The 22,867-nt window shown below is 35.4% G+C and overlaps 1 protein-coding gene across 5 annotated transcripts in view; it reads right to left on the bottom strand.

Annotated features, from left to right (window-relative positions):
* Positions 1–22,867, bottom strand: part of KTN1 (kinectin 1) — a 101,951-nt gene that overhangs the window by 55,911 nt on the left and 23,173 nt on the right. For all 5 annotated transcript variants that reach the window (XM_059182167.1, XM_059182169.1, XM_059182171.1 and 2 more), the window contains exons 2-7: positions 18,365–18,917; positions 14,568–14,705; positions 12,958–13,128; positions 11,864–11,994; positions 6,234–6,350; positions 4,016–4,156 (exon numbers count right to left, since the gene is read on the bottom strand). In XM_059182167.1, the coding sequence (XP_059038150.1) occupies positions 4,016–4,156; positions 6,234–6,350; positions 11,864–11,994; positions 12,958–13,128; positions 14,568–14,705; positions 18,365–18,887 (1,221 nt within the window). In that variant the 5' untranslated portion in view covers positions 18,888–18,917. The remainder of the gene's footprint in view (positions 1–4,015; positions 4,157–6,233; positions 6,351–11,863; positions 11,995–12,957; positions 13,129–14,567; positions 14,706–18,364; positions 18,918–22,867) is intronic.

Genomic DNA, 22,867 nt, shown 5'->3' with positions numbered 1-22,867 from the left:
ACACACAAAACAGATAATCGTGCCAAAAAATGGGCAGAAGACACGAACAGACTCTTCCCCAGTGAAGACATACAAATGGCTAAAAGACACATGAAAAAATGTTCTTCGTCACTAGCCATCAGGGAGATTCAAATTAAAACCACATTGAGATACCACCTTACACCAGTTAGAATGGCCAAAATTAGCAAGACAGGAAATGTGTGTTGGAGAGGATGTGGAGAAAAGGGAACCGCCTTATACTGTTGGTGGGAATGCAAGTTGGTGCAGCCAATTTGGAGAACAGTGTGGAGATTCCTCAAGAAATTAAAAATAGAGCTTCCTTATGACCACGCAACTGCACTACTGGGTATTTACCCCAAAGATACAGATGTAGTGAAAAGAAGGGCCATCTGTACCCCAATGTTCATAGCAGCAATGGCCACAGTTGCTAAACTGTGGAAAGAGCCAAGATGCCCTTCAACAAATGAATGGATAAGGAAGATGTGGTCCATATACACTATGGAGTATTATGCCTCCATCAGACAGGATGAATACCCAACTTTTGTATCAACATGGACAGGACTGGAAGAGATTATGCTGAGTGAAATAAGTCAAGCAGAGAGAACCAATTATCACATAGTTTCACTTATTTATGGAGCAGAGATAACATGGAAGACATGGGAAAATGGAGAGAAGGGAGTTGAGGGAAATTGGAGGGGGAGATGAACTATGAGAGAGTATGGACTCTGAAAAACAATCTAAGGATTCTGAAGGGGCTGGGGGTGGGAAGTTGGGTGAGCCTGGTAGTGGGTATTATGGAGGGCATGTATTGCATGGAGCACTGGGTGTGGTGCATAAACAATGAATTCTGGTACACTGAAAAGAAATTAAAAAAATAAAAAATAAAAAATTCTGGCCTTTATTTCTTATTTCAGAATTACAGAACCAAGAGATAAAGAACACGAATCTCATATTACCGTAAGAAAAGGTCTTATTTTAAAATGTGAAATAATCTTAATTTTAAGAAAACCTAATTGAGAGAAATTAAAGTATATGTATTTATCTTTCAGAGAACATATCACATAGAACCTATATCCTGGCTTCTAAAAAAGAAAAAGAAAAAAATAAATCAACTTCCATCCTCAATAAGAGTACTACAAATACTTAATAGTAAGTAGCAATTAAGAAGAAGAAAAAGAAAAAAATAATTTGAAACTAGGAAAATCAATTCTTCAATAACCCATTTATTAATGGGAAAGGATATCTCACACCACTCGGGGTTGAAAAGACAGAGGATCAGGTCAAGTGAAAGCACAAAGCAGTGGATATTATAAGAACCTGACAACAGATTCATTCACTTCTTCTTTTTTAGTGTTTTTCTGTGGAAAACATTGGGACTTTGAAAGTTGTGAAGAATAAATTTTTTCACAGACTAGCAATGTGATCAAAATAATATCTAAGAAATAAATATCTGACAGTACTTACGTGTTTGAATGGAAATGAGAGATTAAAAATCGACTATAATTATTCCAGTATGAAATAATAAACTAAGGAAGTATCTAAGAACTGAATGAATGCAAGAGTACCTTGAAATAAAGTATCTTAAAGATTTCAGAAAAAAACTGTAAACTGGGCAAGAGAGAAAAACCAAAATGATTCAAGCATGAGGATAATAATGCCTCGGATGTTGGAAAATAAGAATTTGATCAAAAGCAAGAGTTTGATCTTAGACATATGTTAAATTTGAGGTGATGACGAGAGCTTCCAAATTGAACCATCAGCTAGCAATGGAAAAAATTCAAAAAAATCACTGGCCCAGAAAGATCATATAGGCTAAATATTACACACCCAATAGATAAGCCAACACAAACCATGTTCTTCAACAGCCTCTTCATCAACGATAAAAATGGTATTTCAATCTTAGAGAAAGAGAGAGAGAACCAACCAACCAACCAGACTTAACTGGAATCATGAAAACAAGTAACATGTAGAAAAGAGAGTAAGAACTGAACCTTCTGAAATGCTGAAAGAAGAGAGGTGGAAGACAAGAGACAAGTCACTTGGCCAAAACCTTAGGAGTCATCACCCTTTGTTATCAGCTTTCTCTCTTGCTCTCTCCTACACTCCATCACTAAGCCCAATCTACTAACTCTTCTGTATCACTCAAACTCAACCCTTCATTGTCAACATCTGATTTTAGGCCCTTGTTCTTGGACCTGGATTCCTGCAAAAGCCTTGCAATTATCTCATTCCACTCTCCACACTGCTAGCAGAGTAATAACTAAAAATACTAATATAATCACACCACTGAGTTCCATAAACTCTTTTAGTAGCTCCCCAGTCTTCAGGTATATAAGGCCCTTTAAGACAGGGCTTCTATTTGCATCTCTAGATCTCTTCCTCACTCTACCCTTGATTTCCAAACACAACTTCTACTGCATTTCTTATGAACTGTTATCACTGGGCAACCTCTATCAAAAACATTTGGGATGCACTCATTAAAAAGCTCCATCCTAAAGAACCCAGATGAATGCATAAAGAAGATGTGGTATAGGGGCGCCTGGGTGGCTCAGTCATTAAACGTCTGCCTTCTGCTCGGGTCATGATCCCAGCATCCTGGGATCGAGCCCCCTATCAGGCTCCCTGCTCAGCATTAAGACTGCTTCTCCCTCTCCCACTCCCTCTGCTTCTATTCCTTCTCTCTCTGTCCTGTCAAATAAATAAATTCAAAAATACACACACACAAGGGAATACTATGCAGCCATCACAAGAAATGAAATCTTGCCATTTGCAACAACATGGATGGAACTAGAGGGTATTATTCTGAACGAAATAAGTCAATCAGAGAAAGATAATTATCATATGATCTCTCTGATATGAGGAATTTGAGAGGTAGGGCTGGGGGCTGTGGGGGGTAGGGAAGGAAAAAATGAAACAAGATGGGATTGGGAGGGAGACAAACTGTAAGAGACTCTTAATCTCACAAAATAAACTGAGGGTTGCCGGGGGTGGGGGGTGGGGGGTTGGGTTATGAACACTGGGGAAGGTATGTGCTACAGTGAGTGCTGTGAAGTGTGTAAAACTGGGGATTCACAGATCTGTACCCCTGGGGTTAATAATATATTACATGTTAATAAAAAATTTTGAAAAGTTCCATCCTGGGCCCCAAAATAGACTCACTGAACAACCACCTCTAGGAATGGGACTAAGGAATCACACCAATAACTCACTGCCCATTTCTTCACTCTTTACCTGATAATGCCTAATTGTTTTAAAACATTCAACATAGTCTGCATTATCATTTCTAATAAGTCTTCCCTATAATCCTCCTCTTCCCTACTCCCCATCTCAATAGTTCCAAAGCATCCACTGCTTACCTCTACAGTAATCCCCTACCATCCACAGGTAGTACCTTCCAAGATCCCCACATAGATGCCTGAAACTGCAGAGTACTAAACCATAGGTATACTATGTCTTTTCCCTATACATACATACATACATACATACATATCACAAACTTTAATTTATAAATTAGGCACAGTTAAGAGATTAGTAACTAAAAATAGAACTGCAACAATATACTGTAATAAAAGTTATATGAAGGTGATTTCTCTCTCTCAAATATATTATACTGAATTCACCCTTCTTGTGATGATGTGAGATAATAAATGCCTACATGATGAGATGGAAGGTAATGACGGAGGCACTGTGACACAGTGTTAGACTACTACTGACCCTCTGACAGTATGTCAGAAGAATCATCTGCTTTCAGACCACAGCTGACCATGGTAACTGAAACCACAGAAAGTGAAAAGGGATAAGGCAGGACTACTACATTGTAATGGAGTATTTACTTGTCAGTTTTGAGCCTCTGCCTCATATCTACCTCAAAAAGGTGCTTACTTACAGACAGGGAGCCAGTTTAACTAGTCACTGTACCATTGCCCAGCACACACCCTTGCACATATTAGGCACCTGAAGTTTGCTAATTAATGAATGCAAAATTTCATTTTGTTTTCAAAAAATAAAAAGATACCTTCATCTGCATCTGCTGAGTCTCTTGATAACTAACATGCATTTTGTTTTGAAATACATTATGTTCCTTTTCTAATGTTCCAATACGATCTTTCATCCTTGCTATAACCACATTGCTTCTTTCTTTCTCTGACATCATTTCCTAGAAGAATAAACCAGAAAAAAATGATGAAAACTTATTTAAAAATAAATACCATAAGATTATAATTTTAAAAACATTTTTAGCATCAGCAAAACTGATGTCAGTAAGACAATCATGAATTTTGTAATAAGTATATGCTTGAGGTCAAAGGTTTAAAAAAGAAATTGTCTCTGCATCTTACCTGCATCTAGCTTTACACCAGCTACTTTCATAAACACTTTGTTGTTCCATCTACTCTTATTCCAAATCTACTTTCTGGTCTAAGAGTTAAAGAGCTAAACCTAGAATAATTCCTACATTCTAACTTGATTATAAGAAAGAATAGTTTTAAGGCAAAATAATTAGGGTTTAGATAAAAACCTTAAAAAAAATAACCTAGCAGAGAAAAAAAAGAAGTCCCTTTGCTACGAGAAAAGATAAAAAGATGCTTATAGTAGAATGGAAGATTGGAAGAAGGAAAAGTAAAATATCAGAATTCCAAGTTTTATTATCTTCCCAAATCAAATCTTAAAAGGGTGATTTCATTTTGTATTCCAACTATTATGAGCTCCTAGAACAAATATTACCAAAGTAAAAGAGAGCCAACCAACTTTAAATTTAACCTGCAGACATCATCAGTTTATACTCCCTCCTCTAAAAAACTGAAAAGTTTTAAACTTTTTTTTGAAGTGAATATATGCGCGCATGCAGGGGTGGGGGATGGGGGTAGGGCAGAGCAAGAGGGAGAAAGAGAATCTTAAGTATGCTCCATGCCCAGCATGGGACACAACTCAATCTCACAACTCTGAGACATGACCTGAGCCAAAATCAAGAGTGGGATGCTTAACTGAAAGAGCCACTGAGGCACCGCCAAAACTTAAAACTTTTATGGACTGATGGTTTCCTCCCATAAGAGTTTACTTATATCTGCAAAGTGTTAACTGATGTATATAATACACTTGGGAAGAAAGTATACATGTCATAAGTATATATAGCTCAATGAATTCTACCAAGTGGATAACTTCTTAATCTTTAAATTATAGTCTGAAAATTATAGCCACATAAAACTGTACTAAAGTGTGTAATCTTAAGGAAACATGCTATTTTAGTAACATTTATTGAGTAACAACTTCGATTAATCTTAATCTGACCAAGTTTTTCCATTAATTTTTATTTACTTCAAATTCACATAAAAGGTATTATATTCAAATGAGGCCATCCTCATAATGTCATCAAGTAGCTTTATGAAAGATTAAAAAAAAACCTCATTTACTATATTTAACTCCTAAAAGGAGAAACAAGTACTTCAGGAGGAATAAGACCACATTTTTCCATAGAATTTCAATAAGTCTACCTAATTTTTTTTGGAGATATAATTAACACAGAACATTATGTAAGTTTCAGATACACAACATGGTTCAATATTTATATATATTGCAAAATGATCACAATAAGTCTAGTTAACATCACCATTATAGTTACAATTTTTTTTTCTCATGATGAGATCCTTTAAGATGTGCTTTCTTAGCAACTTTCAAATACATAACACAGTATTACTAACTATAGTTACCATGCTGTATATTATATCCCCAGGACTTATTTTCTAATTAGAAATTTTTATCATTTCACATGATCTTTACATAATTTTTAAAGGTTTTTTGGGTTTTTTTAACCTCTTAGAGTAATATTTCTGGGGTTTGAAGAACTTCATTGATTAAAAATTATAAATATTTATCACAAGAACCTTTATAAATAAAATTAGCTATTAAGAGTTCCACATTTATCCTACTGGATTTAAATAACCAGTTCTATGCTTCCTTCGAAACTAATAATAGGTCAGACCCAAATGAAACATACCCCCAATGCCCAAATGCTTCTGTTATTTGAAATTAATACACTTCGGAGTACTGTTATTTTAAATTTGTAATTCAACTGTAGGTTACAATATGAAAAAGTGAGAAATCACCAAAATTCTGTAAGAAATTGACTCTTCCTGGGTATAAATTTGCTATAACAAGCAATTTCTATGATTACAATTTCTGAAATCCCTCACTGCTTTTGATTCAGAACACATAAGCATTAAATTCAAGAATTTCACCTGAGTCAACTGCTTACACCGATCCTTACTAGCAGCCACGTCTTCCTTCACAGCAGCAAGTAACTTGTCTTTTTCTTGAAGCTGATGTACAAGTGCAGTCAATTCTCCTTTACTTGACTACAATTAGGAAATCAATACAGAATTAGTAAGAGTGAACATGAGCTACTGAAAATTATGAAAATGAAGTATCTAACAAAGTGTTCTTAGGCCGATGCAGAGTTCACAATTACATATAAAGCAGAATCATGTTCAAGTACTACTCAGTGAAATAACTTTCATGAAAGTCACTGTATCATTCTATATTCTGATGCATACAATAGGATACATAACAACCAAGAAATAAATTTTTTACAAAGAATTTTAAGTCTCCAGTTTTAAACCCAGAGTCAAGATAGCAATCTCCTTCTTCTCTTCCTAAAAGATCAAAAGAGGAATATAAAACCAAAATGAGAACAACCAAAATGAAACAATCATCTGTAATATCAAAACGTACATCAGAAAAGACTGCCAAAATTAGTGCAGATCAAATACAAGTGCTTGACAACCCTGTCAAAATACACAAGACTATAGAAGTGCCCCAGTGCCTAGTTCTCTGAAATTAACCAGCATATCCTGAAACGAAAAACCAACAATCTTCCACTTGACATCAGGAACAAAGACAGAAGGTAAGAATCTTCTTGGAAGGAGAGCTCAAGAAGCAAGAAAAGAAGAAATCAGACAGACAAACTTTACAAAGTGAGCAGCTAGTGAGGAAGAGTCGAGAGAAATTCTCTATAGTGGGACTCCACAGTGAAATCTTTTTTTCTTATGATTTATTTGACAGAGAGAAAGACAGAGCACACAAGCAGAGGAAGGGACAGACAGAGGGAGAAGCAGAGTCCCCACTAAGCAGAGAGCCCAATATAGAAATCGATCCTAGGACCCTGGGCTCATGACCTCAGCTGAAGGCAGACATTTAACCAACTGAGCCACCCATGTACCCCATAGTAGTGAAGTTTTTTATCTGAGAAGATGGAAAGGCTAAAACAACTTATTTTCACACACAGCCTGAGGAAAACAGCAGCTACCCTTGGTCCTTCCATTATCAATCTCCAGGCACAGAGCTGATCCAAGAGCAACACCCTCACTGAGAGTACTGATTAAAAAGAAAATAGGGTCATGGCGCCTGGGTGGCTCAGTATGGTAAGCATCTGACTTTAGCTCAGGTCATGATCCCAGGGTCCAGGGATCCAGCCCCAACACTGGGCTTCCTGCTTGGCAGGGAGCCTGCTTTTCCCTCTCCCTCTGTGCTCTCTTCAAATAAATTAAAAAAATCTTCAAAAGAAAATCAAGTCTATGCAACATACATGAAAAACGGAAGGAAAATAACAAAAATAACAACAAACGAAGAAAAATCACCCAAAAAGGATTGTAAAAGAGCAGACAAAATTGTGTCAAAAAATATTGCCAGGATTATTAAAAATCTTACAGCAGTCACTTTTGGAAAAACAAGAGCAAAGAACAGAGCTCATGAGAATAGATAAGCTCAAAGAAAAGACCAGAGAATGAGATGAAATATGAGCTGGCAAAACCCAAACCGAAAGTAAAAATTATATCATCTGAGAAGTAAAATCCAACTAGAAGCAGAGAACAGAAAAAGACACGCTGCTGAACTACGGTAAGACATAGCATCCAGGATGGAGAAAAGTAAAAAAGAAAGAAAAATAAACCAAAAAAAAAATTTTTTTTTAAGGATTAAAATGTGAAAGATAAAAACAACAGGTAGAGATTTGGCATATACTTAATCGATACCCATTATTTCAATTATGCTAAAGGGGCAAATCTCATGACTGAAAATACATGCTTTACCCAAAGAAATATTGAAAGAGGACACAGGTGTCAAGGCCAAAACATTATTAAATTTACTGCTGAACTTAAAAGAAGCTGAATCCCTTGATGTTTGTATAGTAGGTGGACACTGGTAAAGTCCAATAAATAATAAATACTTGGAAAGATTGCCCAAAGGATGTTTTTATTCTGAGTGTGTAGTCTGACAAAACTACATGAGAAGAGTACAAAATTCAGCATGGTTTCAGACATCTATCCAGCTATATGAGTAGAGAATAGTAAAGCAAGAGTGAAAAATTCTCTAGAAAGTGAAACCCAGATATATTATACCCCACCAAATTATCATTCAAATATAATGACCAAAAAAGTCATTTTCATCTGCCAGAATTTGGAAAATATAGTTCCTATGAGCCCTTTTTGAAGAAATTTCAAGAAAAAGAACTTCAGCCAACCAAGAAATGAACACAGAAACTATGTCCAAAAACAGTTATCAGATAAGCTTTAAACCCACCATTAATCTGTGAAACTATGACGAAAACAAACATGAAAATTACAGTCACAAAACAAACATTAAGTATTCTAAGTATCTGACAAACAAGTGCTATAATTAACAAAAGTTTAGAGGCAAAAAGGAGAAAGTATAGGAAAAAATTTAAGTAGGCAGACTTCTTCCTGTTATATAGCAGAGTCAAAAGAATTAAAATTTAAAGTTGTAAATCACATAATTGAGGCAAGTATATCTAAAGGCCAACACTAAGAAATTAATAATCAACTCAAATTATCAAATCAAATATTTTCTTACTAATAATTACATTAACAGTTAACATTTTTGAGCATTTACTGTATGCTAGGAACTCTAAGCACCTACTATATATTATTTCATTTAATTTCAAAACCTGATTATCATTCCCATTTGGGAAATAAGGAAACTGAGGCACTCGGGTTAAGTCACTTACCTAAAGCCAAATAAATCTCAATATAGCAGAACTCAGATATGACCAGGAAATGTGACTCCAGAACCCAATATATTAACCTAGGTCTAATATAAAACACAAGTGTCTTGTACTTTAAAGATAAAGACACATGCGAGCACACATGCACACAACATAAAATCTCCTCTTCAAGTCTGCAACCCCTTTAGCACTTTTTCTCCTCTTCCCATCTAAGATTATTCAAACTGGACACATTATCACCTTTCCTATTTAATAGTTATTTACAGTCTAATACTCCAATGAAACTGCTTTTACTGAGGATATCACATCTAATTTTTCCATCCTAATCCTCCTTGATCTCTCTAAAGCAGGTCACTGCTGACTTTTCCCCCTCACCTGTGAACTCTCTATCCGCCTTAAGCATCTGTGATTCCACTGTCTCCTGGTGTTGCTGCTCCTCTTCATATTCTTTGTGGTGGCTTTACCTAATCTTTACATGTTGATGTTTCTCAGGGCTCATTCTTAAACCTTCTTAGCACTCCCCACATCACACATTTACCATGTGCATTGGAGATAGATTACTTTCCTAAGTCACACCCTAAGTAATATTTTTTCAACTCCAGAAAATATATATTCAACTGTGAAATGAATATACCCACTTAAATGATCCAAAGGATGCCTAAAACAACTTCCTAAAATTTTTCATAATCCTCTACACTCTCCTGCTCAGCAAAGCGTTCATAAATACCGCAATCACCACAAGCTATCCAGTGACTCGAGGAATAATAAGCATTCATTCTAGACCTTTCTTTAGTCACCGTATCCAACTGGTCAGCAAGTCCTCTAACTCCTATATCTCTATCCTGTGTTGGTGCTCCTGCACTTACTTTCACCCTTTACCTGGAGCAATCTTTATTAGGTGTGGGGATTTATTTATACCTAGAACCCTGCCATCTCTTAAAAGGTCTGATCAAGGCAGTTGTTATGACAGGAAAGGGAGAAACTAAACTTACTTTTGCAGTTACAGAGGACAAAGATACTGAATCCCTACAAGTGAGAACAGTACCACTCCAGTGGTTCCAGAACATTTTACAAAAAAACAAATAGTTCCAAAGATGGGGAAAAATGTGAAGCTGCAAAATACTCTATTTTAAAATGCTATCATTAAGAGTACCCAACTTCCTCTTTGGCCTGTCTAAAACAGCTATCAAGGGGAGGCTCATTTACCACCCAGTCTCTAAAGTTCAAAGCAATCTCAGACAATAAAATAATTATTCTTGCCCCCATAAGCCACCACCAACATCCTCAGAAAAGAACAATTAAAGCAGTTATTTTCAATTTTAAAGAGGAGTAATTTCAAACATTCGGCATAGTAACTTCAGCTAGAGGCTTTTCCCTTATCCCCACAAATAACTAAGCACCCTTTTAAGATATACACTTACCCAATTAAAATAAAGTAAACGAAAGGGCAAATTCTTCAAATAAGAATTTCAAGAAAGTTTCTTGGAACTGAATAGTCGATTTTGTAGCCAAAGTTACACATAGTCACCACACATACCCTGATAAACCCTGGAATTCCTTGTTTACTCTAGGCCATTGCTGGCACCATGTGGAGACCCTTCAAAAAGCATTATAAAATTCCAGAGTTGTAAAATACACTGTCAACAGATCCTCTGAAGTATAGACACACTTAATATGCTATGATAAATGCTATGACAAAAAAGTCCATATAGTTAGGAGAAAGAATAGTAGAGAGAACAATTTAGATAGGGAAATTCACATTAGCCTTCTATGAGGAAATGATACAGACACATCAACTAGGACTACTAAAAAGTAATCAGGTGAGGGGGATGGCTTGGACTGAAGAAAAAATGGAAGCCACTCATGGTTTTAAAGCAGGTAAGTGGCTAGCTGTGTGTGTGTTAGTATGTGGGTGTTTAGAATAAGAACAGTTAAGTCCAATATCTAATATTGAATATCAGACACCATGTCATCTTATCTCACACAAGTAACACTTGAAAACTTATCACCTTTCTCGGCATGACACAGTATACATGAAAATAGAGTGAGCATGACTCATGAGAAATTAAATATTAACTCAATGGATTATCTTTTGTTGGGGGGGTTGTTTTGGTTTTTTTGTTGTGGTGGTGGTGGTGGTGGTGTTTTTGTTTTTTAACATATTTTAGTCAGTCATAGTAGTAATTCTACCATCCAAATCACTTATTTTAGAAGTATGATATCATATGCATATACATACATATACACACACACACTCCCAGGTTCTCTGAAGTATGCTATACTGAGTCACAGAAACATTCCATATAGTCTACCCAGAAATCACCTGACCTTGCCTTCAATACTTCCAAGCAGTGCAAAGCAAGGTTAAGTGCCAAATGACTTTAAAATCCTATAAATCATCAAATCATCTTACTCATTATAAGCACTTCATTTTTGTCAAAATATCAGATGACTCAACACCTGACAAAATAAGTATAATGATTAGTATGGATATAAGAAATAATTTCTGAAGCCACTCTGGAATTAAATAAGACTGTGCTTTGGAGTCTGAACGATAGGAATGTGAATTTATTCCTCTAAGCAAAAATCTTATTTGGCGAACTTTTGTTTGTTTTTGTTTTTGTTGGAGAGTGCAAGCAGAGGAGGAGGGGTAGAGGGAGAGAGAGACTCTCAAGCAGGCTCTACACCCAGCACAGAGCCTGACATGGGGCTCAATCTCACAACCCCATGATCATGACCTGAGCCGAAACCAAGAGCTGGACATCTAACCAACGGAGACTCAGGGAATCCTTGTTCAATGAACTTCTCATCTCTGTTCCCAAATATGCCCATGATTAAAAATATGCTTACCCTCTTTAAAGCATCCTGTATCACACCGGACTTCTCCTTTAGCAGGTCTACAACACAAAGGGCCTCATCTTCAGAAAACATCATAGTCTTCAAGGACAGAAGAAAATCTTTAAATTTCACTTCAGCATTTTCTTCAAAAAAATAAAAAGTTGGCATTTAAGAAACACAAGTAATAACTTCAGCAAAGCTAAGCATCAAAATTTCTTGACCCAGAAAGTCAATAACCAAAACAGATTTACATTTCAGGTCAAACAACAAAAAATGTTTACCAGGCAAGAGAGAAAAAAGAGTTCATCATCTTTAATATACTATGGAATAATTTACATTAACTAAAAATTTGATCAAATTGTGGAATACTTTTAAAGTGCCAATATGCTCTCACTTTAAAAACATCCAAATGTCTAGTATGCTGATATCTATACCAGATATGTTCATTAATATTCTCATTTAATACTCATGACATATGAATCAAATTTTACAGGAGAAAATAAGCACAAAGATAATTTAAAAAAAATCTACAAACAATCTTGACATTAAAAAAAAATCCATGCATCAAGCATCCCCTGATTCACCCAATTTCCCCAGGAAGCTCTTAATATCAAGTACAAACTTCCTCTTTGTAAAAAGCAACTGCAACCCATTAGACCAAAAGAAGCCCAGAGTTATAATAGTTCAGTAACATGGTAAGTTTAAAAAATCAGATGTGTGCATGTGTGAGGACAACACGTATATGGGAATTCTCTGTACTTTTCACTCCATTATGCTGTGAAGCTATCACTGCTCTTAAAAATAAAAATAAAAATAAAGTCTGTTAAGAAAATAGTAGTAAAAGATGGGTTGTGAATTAACATAGAAACCTCACAAGAGACCACAGCCAAAGCAAAACAACTGTGAAATCTTAGGGAAGTCAAATTCAAGAGTCCAGCTCTACAAAACTTAGCAGACTGGACTAGAAACCACCAATAAGCCTTTTAGTACAAAGATTCTATTATTCTTTTACAATTCATTATTTCTATGAGAAAATTTCCTCGACTCCACCAGAACTCAAAAATGTGTTTCTTCAATACAACAAACTGTTGCATGCTATGTGTTACCTTTGTCGGTTTCAGTCTTCAATTTTTTAGCCCCCGTTTTCTGGATTCCTTCTACTTGGTCAGGTTTAATTAGATCAATAACCTCTCTCTTATCAAGCACAGGATTTGAATCAGCATTATCCATCAAAGGAATATAAGTAGTTGCATGAATAAGGGGTTCATCTACCAAGGCTGCAATTTGAATTCAACAAAATTACAATTATTCACGGCTTTATGTAACAGTAATTAATGACATGCACACACATTTAAGTTTAATGATAAATGGAGTTATTTTCAAATATCCTACACCAACTTGGCTTTAAATTCCTCTTATATCATTTAACAAGTCAAACAGTCTAAAGCAGTACCCGTTCAATATTATTTTACATTAAATCACTTAAGTTATCTAAAAGTGAGTTAGCATATCTTTTTAATTATATCTTAGGATTTCTTCTTCTACATCCTTTACATTTTAGTTAGTTCTCATTTTCTTCCTGTTTTAACCAAAAATCCATCCACATTTAATGAGTGCCCAAGGAAAACCATTAATCTGTATTTATATTGGTACTTTACTAAATTCTTACTGCAATTGCTAGTTTTTAACTGAGTCACTTTCTAGGTACAAGAATCAGTCATTGTTCCTTGCAGATATCATCTCATCTCTATAAGTTATGCCTATAATTTCCATGGTACATCTTACTAAACTGGTTAAAATTTGCAAAACAACATTAAAAGTGGAGGTAGGAACCCTCCTTATACTTTGTTCCTGATTTTAATGGGAAGAACTTTAAGAGTGTCAACATTAAAGTCTGATGTCTGGTGACCAGAGATATAAACTTACACACACATATGGAAATCTCTCTCTACTTCTTTTAAAAAAAAAATAATAATAATTGGGGCACATATTTTTTTATTTAAAATTTTAATAAATATTTAATATCATCAAATATTTGAGGGTAGTATTTTTCTATTGAGGGTAGTATATTTTCTATCTGGTTGCTTGATACATTATAATTTTAATACAAATAATAGAATTTCATCTTTTCCCTTCCCAATTATACTATCTTCTAGCAATAGTTGGTATCACAGCCCAGTATTATTTGAATAACATGATTTAATCTACAATCATTTCTTAACTGCCTTCTCTAGACAATTCTGAACCCATAAAAATTGCCCTACCACTCTTACTTGGACGCTTCCTATATATACATGCAAGCTATGTTTAGGAAATAATTGGGACTATAGGATAATGACAGATCTAGTCAATGTCCCCTAGCAAAATCTTTAAGTAATATTTAAAAGTACAAATGTTTCAGGAATACTGTTCTTCTATAATTTGTATGCTATTTACATTATTTCTAAGACTCCATTAAGAATGAGAATATTTAATAAATGCTTTGTCCTTTTTAAATTTCAGATTAACTTCCTCATCACAAACTTAGACCCTGGCCATCTGTCAAAGCACTACAAAACCCCAAAGCTCAAGAGATCCCTGGACTTGTATTAGCATTAACAGTTGTTATAGTACACGTTAAGCTGGGAATTAAAGAGCACGCAAGGTCTCTAGGGTCCTTGTCCTAGTCTACTTCTCTAGGATTAGTATTTATAAAATATATATCTACACATCTCACCATTTTCTGCCTTTTGCTTCTTTGAAGAAACTTTCTTCTTTCCTGATCCACTTTCTTGTTTAGTCTCTTGATGGAGGGGTAATGATTCTTGTTTTTTTGAAGGTGCCAGAAGAGTTTCCACCTTTTTATCCTGATCATCTTTATTGAAAATAAATGAAAAGTCATCACAGCAAACAATGCAGTAGATTCAATTACTAATGAATAATTAGCAAACACAGAAAATTCAATTACTACCTAAATGCTTTACCTTCAAATTTTGAAACTCTCTACTGTAAACATCATTCTAGCTTTCTTATGGTTATACCTGTTTTTAACTTTATCAAGATTTCTAAGTACTTGCTCCTTCTTTTACCTCCCAATTCTGAGCCACTCTTAATCTACTCAACCTATGTGCATGCTCAAATCTCTACCATCTTAAAAAAATAAAACCCTTCCACCACTATAATTCCTAGCTTCCCACACCCATTTCCTTCTAATATTGACAACAGAATGATCTGTACTTCCTTTTCTACCAATCATTTCATGACTGAGACCTGATTTTTATCTCCTTCATTATATCCATGAAAGAGTTTACACAGCCACCTAGTGTCCCAAATGCTATGCTATACCAATATCCTTTAATTCTTCTGACTTCTATTTTGCATTCTACACTACTGCTTTCTACCTCCTAAAATTCTCTCCTCTCCATAACTGAAATAAGACAATCACAAAAGGACAAATAACATATGATTTCATAGATATTAAGTACCTAGTATAGTCAAATTCACAGAAATAGAAAGCAGAATGGCTGCTGCCAGGGTCTGGGGGAGACGGGAAAGAGGAATTATTGGCTAATGGGTACAGAGCTTCTGTTGGGAAAGATGAAAAAGTTCTTGAGATAGCTGGTAGTGATGGTTGCATAAGAATGTAAATGTACTTAATGCCACAGAACTATACACTTAAAAATGGTTAAAATGGTAAACTGTATGTTATTGTTTATTTTACGACAAAATAAATTTAAAATTCTCTATCAGCTCCTATAATTCTTACACTTGAAATATTCCTTTTCAGACCCTATGTGAGCTGTTCCTACAGAAGACCTCATGGTGAGTATTCTTCGGAGTAGAGTCTTTAATTTAAATAATTTCCTTGGATGCCCTTATCTACAGCCATAACTTCGACGACTACTGTCATGCTTAAGGCTTCTGAATTTATATTCTAGCTTTATGCCTCTGCACTTACATGTCCTATTGCATCCTAAATTGCTCCTTAGGTAAGGGGCCCCTCATAGGAACCTGAAACAACCTGAAGGCATTCTCCTCTCCATATACATCCCCTCTCTCTCCAGTATTCCTTCCCCGTCTTAGGGCTACCAACCATCTACCAATCAGGGGTCGGCAATCTTTTTCTGTAAAGGGCCAAACATTACATAGGTTAGGTTCTACAGACCACACAGACTCTGTCAAAATTATTCATCTATTGTTGTAGTATGAAAGCCAGCCATAGATATGTTAATGAATGAGTGTGGCTGCATTCAAGAAAAACTTTATTTATGGACAAAGAGGTTTGAATTACATATAATTTCCACATTTAGCAAAGTATTACTCTTCCTTGAATTTTTTTCAAATCATTTAAAATGTAAAAAACTATTCTTGGCTCGTGGGCCATTAAAAAAAAAAAAAAAAAAAACAGAAAGCAAGGCCAGATTTAGCTCAATGATTTTAGTATGTGAACCCTGAGAAACTTAGAACTGGGTAATTAGCTTTGATCCTGCCTTCTCCTAATCCATCATACCTTATCTAATACAATTAGTCATGTCATCTTTTTTTTTTTTTTTAACTTTGTAGTCTTCTCTAATCCACTTTCTTTTCTTCTTCTTTTTTTTTTTCCCCCCCAAAGTAGGTCCCATGACCAAGGTGGGGCTTGGACTCAGGAGTTGAATGCACTACTAACTGAGCCAACCAGGCACCCTTTTCATCTACTTCCTATTTCTTCTCATCACAGTAGTTCAATCCTCCAATTTAACTTCAGAAAACCTCTTAACTATTTAACCCCTTAACTAGTCTACTTAATTAGTCTATCAACATTAAACATTGCCCCATAAAACTTGTCCTCCTCAAGTTCTGCCAAAGATACAGTTCTAAAATATAAATGTGACCATGTAAGGTAACCAGCTTGAAAATCTTCAACAACAGCCAACCTACAGCAACCCATCTCCTTAACACTATACAAAAACCATTATGGTCTATCCCCTGCATATCTTTTCATCTTTGTGTCCTTCCACTCCCAACCTCTCATTTCATGGTTCAACAATACTCCATATTCTTCTTTATGCCTTTCTACATGACATTCTGCCAGTATGGAATGAGATACACTAGCTGCTTGGGTGAAGTGATTCATTCTGGAAGATCTCAAGCACTGCCTCCTTGTAAAGTTCCTCCCCGCTGGCCCCCATCAGCAGTCATTTAGGCTTCTTGCGTTTCTTCTATACTTTGTACATCTCTTATGGAAGTCACATTTTTATTACAAGTCCTTTTCCCCTGCTAAAATAGAGGAGCTTACTCTTATTTCTCTAAGTACCATGCCTTGATCATAGCTGGCAAACAAATATTTAAAATTCAATATAACTAATTTAACACTCCATTAAGACACAAACAACTTAGGGGTGCCTGGGTGGCTCAGTTGGTTGAGTGACTGCCTTCGGCTCAGATCATGATCCTGGACTTCCGGGATCGAGTCCCACATTAAGCACCCAGCTCCTTGGGGAGTCTGCTTCTCCCTCTGACCTTCTCCTCTCTCCTGCTCTCTCTCTCACTCATTCTCTCTCAAATAAATAAAATCTTTTAAACAAACAAAAAAGACACAAACAACTTAATGATGAACATAAATCCTTTCATAGGATTTCACACATCATGACACCATTTCTTATGTGCTTTCCATTACATGTTTGTTTTGTCTTGTTTTTTAAGTAGGCTCCACAGCCAATGTGGAGCCCAAGATGGGGGTCAAACTCACAACCCTAAGATCAAGACCTGAGCTGAGATCAAGAGTCAGACCCCCAACCGACTGAGCCACCCAGATGTCCCTTCATTACATCTGTTAACCCCTCTACCTGGAATACCCTATCCCACCCCTCCCCTACCATCCAAACTAGCTAGTACTTATGTATCCTCTAAGATAAATTTCAGGCATTACATCCTCTAAGTGATCCACCTTAGAACTACTACATTGGTTTAGACATAACCAAGATCATTATTCTAAACAGTTTGTAAGAGGGGCACCTGGTGGCTCAATTATGATTCTTGATCTCAGGGTCATGAGTTTAAGACTCATGATTGGCATGAGCCTACTTAATTAAGAAAAAATTAAATAGACATTTTATAATAATTACTTGTGTTCATGTCTACAGCTTAAAAAGGCACTATTTTCATCTCTGGAGTCCTAGTACTTAGTGTATTGCCTAGTTTTAAAAAAGCTGTACCATAAACCTTTGCAAAATCAAAGGCAAAAAATGGTATCTAATTTATCTTTTCATCTTTAATTCCTATCACACTAATTAGAAAGTACTGGTTGAAATAAATGTAAGTTTCTAACTGCTGATATTTATAGGTCCTTAGTGGTTTTAAATGCTGTTTTATGATCATTTATTTTATCAGCAATTAATGTTAATGAAAGCAAACACACAGTAAAAGGACAATGTTCTTGGTTTCTAACTCAGTATCTAATATAGTGTACACACCTAACAAACTAAATTTCAGGTTCTAAAGTTATTAAAACAAATACAATTATTTATAATATAGTTGAATATATTATAATACCGCTTCCATTTTTAGACTTCTTCTGTCCTGGTTTCTTCTTTGAGGCAGTTGCTTCAGAGGGGGGAGTGGGCTGTTTAGTAACTGGGACAGGTTCTACTTTTTTGCCTGGAATCTTTGACACGTCACTTTCTTTGGTGACCTGTTCTTCTGCTATAGGCTTATGTTTCTTTTCTTTTTTCTTTCTTTCTCTGACACTACTTGAAGTTTCAACTACATTCAGTGGAACAGGTACAACTTGCTCATCTTCTACAGCCAAGGCATCAGCTAATTTAAAGTCCCGGGGTACACTCTCAGAATCAGATTCGTGAAGGTTCCCATTCTGAATTTCTTTCTTTTTATTCTTTTTCTTTTCCGCCTTCTTTTTATCTGTTTTGGTAGGAATAAGCTTTTGTTCTCTTTTCTGCTTTGCAAGAACTTCATCATATAATGTTTCTTTCATGAAAAGCCAGAAGAAGAGGAAAATTACTGTAATAACTACTGAAGGAATAAGAACAATAAAATATGTTGACTCATAAAACTCCATGGTGCTTTTGTTAATGTGATCCTGTAAAACCTAAATGTGGGGAGAAAAAAACAACCTTGAGTCAGTATTGTAAAAATTAAGCATGCAAAATTTCTGCTCTTTTAAATAGTATTTCATATCTAATCTGATATACAATCTAAACAGGTTAATCGCTTAAATCATACTCTTGTTTTGCCATCCTCAATTCAAATACACTATGAAAAAAAAAATGTGTGGCAATAACTAAAGAGTGTAACACATCCTGCTATTTTTAAATCATGTGAAAAGATCCTCATGGGAGGAAAAGAACCTAGACATTCATTACTTTTTTTCCCCCAAATATCAACTTTTGATGTTTTATTAGTATTTACCTTTTTTCCTTTTATTAGACATTAGTTAATGCAACTATATGTGGAAATAGAGGCATCAACTATTAATGAAACACTGAGTATTCATTAATAGTACCATACTTTTTTAATGATTTTTTTTTTAAGATTTTATTTATTTATTTGACAGAGAGAGATCACAAGTAGGCAGAGAGGCAGGCAGAGAGAGAGAGGAGGAAGCAGGGAGCCCGATGCAGGACTCGATCCCAGGTCGGGGGGGAAAAAAGGCAGTTCATTCCTTCACTTAGAGATTTAAGCCCATTCACAAACTCCTAGCACCTTAATTTCAGGGACTAATAGCCTCATGATATAATGGGATACATCACAAATATGGAAATATAATAAAGACAAAATCAAAATATTAGGTTTTATCATTTGGTATTAAAATAAATTACAAATTAGATGGTTTTCTCTCTTTTTTTTTCATGATATTCCTTACTACAAACAAAGTACATACTGCAAAAAAAAAGCTGGCCGTCATAAACTTTCCCAAATGCTAAAAGATAAAAGAGGCCTTGCCTAATCAACAGAGTAAGTCCTACTTTTAGATTAACCCAATAGTTACAGAAAATAAAGGTAATGCTGTGGTTATCTAGATCTGCCTTGAATATAAGCACTATAATCCCTCATCTGAAGGGTGGCTACAGCTAAAATTAAACCCCAAAGTAAGACTGATTCTGATGTTTAGACTCTAGATATCCTTATTCCTATAAATATGTGTAAGCCACATAAATATGGTTTGTAATCTTGTAACTCTTACCAAACTTATTGTGAAAAAAGGCAAGGTTGAATGCAGATAAAATTAAGCCTGAAGACATGCTTAAGATAAAGCTGGTTAAATTCAACTTTTGTGCTTTTAATGTATAAATGAATCTGAGAATTTAAATTTTTTAATTATCCACTGAAGTCTCAAAAAGAGGTAATGATTAAAGAAACAAAATACTACCTGAACAGAGGAATCATTCTGAGAATTATTTTAGTCCTTTGAAAACATCAGCTTTACAAACTGAATAAATCTGAGTTTAATGATTTTAAGACCACCAGAATGATTTTAATAGAACTTGAATTTTCCAAGATAAAATAAAGCTATTCACAGTGGTCTCTATTAACTGCCAAGATAGACCTAGAAATCTTTTATTGATAACAATAAATTTAAGCAAATTATTTAAGTCTTTCAACTTGCTTATATCTCATTTTAAAATGTGGGGTATACTTTTTCGAGTTGGAACCTGAAAACAGAGTTGTTTATTAGGCACACTCTATATCTTTATGATTAAAACAGCATTTGCAGGGACACCTGAGTGGCTCAGCTGGTTAAGCCTGAGCCTGCCTTTGGCTCAGGTCAGGATCTCAGGGTCCTGGGATTAAGTCCCAAATCGGGCCCCTTGCTCAGTGGGGACCCTGCTTTTCCCTCTGTTTGCAAGTTCTGTCAAATAAATAAATCTAAAATAAAATCTAATCAAATAGCATTTAACACTTCATACTTCCATAAGCAATTTTTAATGGTATTAACACAACCCTAGACTTACTTAGACAAGGTTTTAACAAGTTGAAGTGGAACAGGAATCACACACTAACAAAATACTAAAAGAAACTAAACAGAATTGTTCTTCCCTGATAATTCATGAACTCTCCAGATTTTTAATTGATTAGACATATTTTACTGTGTCTGTTAAATGTTACTAGTCAACCAGAAATGCTTTCAAGGAGCAGAGACCACGTTCTATTTCTGGTTTTTTGTTTGTTTTAACCTTACCATCCATAGGCTACCCATAGCCTATCCAACTTAGCTGGGGATTTGGGGGAAGAAAAAGGACAAAACAACAAGTCAATACCCAGATTTTTAACTTGGGGAAGAAAAGACACAAAGGCACTTAGCAGCAGCCATAGACGGTCAGATCTAAGGGGTCAGATCTAAGGGGTCAGATCTAAGGGGTCAGATCAAAGTCAGATCTTGATGAACAACAAACCGCAGCCATGTGCAGCCAAGGTCTTAGGAAAGCAAGCCAAGTAAGAAGCAAATGTTCAGGGAAAAGAGAAGCCATAAGACCACAAGAACTCTGAAACACACATTCCTCAAATGTTCTGACGATTTTCTCATTTCCTTTTCCAAGTCCCATATAAGCCTGGAAGAATCATGATTCCCATCTTTGGATTTTCAGGAGATTCCCTTTACCAATTTCAATTCACCTTCTCTTGAACTTGCTTTCCACATTTATAAGAGCCTAACAAGAACACCGAGACAAATTTAAAGTCAAGAAAATGCTTGAGTTTCTTTAATCCAATAATCCTGATAATCCAAGACATTTGTAAGGAAAACCACAGATAAAGATATTCACAGCAAGAATTACACATAATATGAAAAACTGAGAAAAATATAAAATATCCAACATCAAAATGGGTTCAAATATCAACTCAATAAAACACTGCTATTAAAACTGTAAATACTTGGAGCCTGGGTGGCTCAGTTGTTAAAGCATTTGCCTTGGGCTCAGGTCATGATCCCAGGGTTCTGGGATTGAGTCCCACATAGGGATCCCTGCTTAGCAGGAAGCCTGCTTCTCTCTCCCATAACACTTGCTTGTATTCCCTCTCTCAAAGAGTCTCTGTCAAATAAATAAAACCTTTAAAAAAAACTGTAAATACTTAAAAATAAGTTTTGTCAAATTCAATTCAATAAAGCTAAAGTGTCAAAAACCATAATTTTACTTGTACAATCAAGACATTTCATGAACAATAGGATATAAAAAGATGATTTTTTTAAAGAGTTGTGCCAGAATCATGGCTGTAGTCTCACCTGCCTTAACATTTTAGTTTTATACTTTGTTTAAAAGAAATCCATAAAAATGTTTAATTCTTTCCCTATTTTAAAACTGGCAAATAAGTACTACAATATCCATAATAAACAAATGAAAATCAAAATAAGAAACTTCACATATAAGGAGAGGGGCACCTGGGTGACTCAGCCAGTTGAGCATCTAACTCTTGGATTCAGCTCAGTCAGGGTCATGAGATCAAGCAGCTCAGCAGGAACTTGGATGAGATTCCCTCCCTCACTATCCCCCCTCAAGTGCAAGCACACACATGCTCTCAAATAAATAAATCTTTAAAAAAAAAAAAAAAAAAGTAATTTAAGGAGAGAAAAGAGGCAAAAAGCGACTGGGAATGAAATCCAGAGAAATACAAAGAAGAGCAAAAGTGGGGGCAGGGGAATACAATGGAAAAATAAAAGGAAGGGGCAGGAGAAGTTAAGACAAAGTTAATTTAGCTCAGGATGACAGGAATCAAGTTGCTAAAATTTTCTCAGTCCACAATATGCAACTCAATGTAATGTTTGTTGAGTTCATAAAACACAGAGACAAATGGCAACTCGGGTTTTGAGATGACAGCAAAATTCACCAGCATCAATAATTTCTCCTCACTATTCCCTTTGTAATATTAATGAACTTCAAACCTAATCATTCCTTAAGCCTTAACAGATTCTAACCTGAATGTAATTAACAGTCAATGGTAGACAGGAATGAGATATCCATTGGATCATAAGAAATGTAGCTCAAACTCTTCTCAAAAGGTATTCCATACCAGTGGCCTTAATATTTTATTTAGACTAAAATC

Source organism: Mustela lutreola, chromosome 7 (assembly GCF_030435805.1).
Source record: "Mustela lutreola isolate mMusLut2 chromosome 7, mMusLut2.pri, whole genome shotgun sequence".
Lineage (NCBI taxonomy): Eukaryota > Metazoa > Chordata > Mammalia > Carnivora > Mustelidae > Mustela > Mustela lutreola.
Note: the sequence above shows the minus strand (reverse complement) of the source record. Positions and strands in the feature narration are given on the sequence as shown.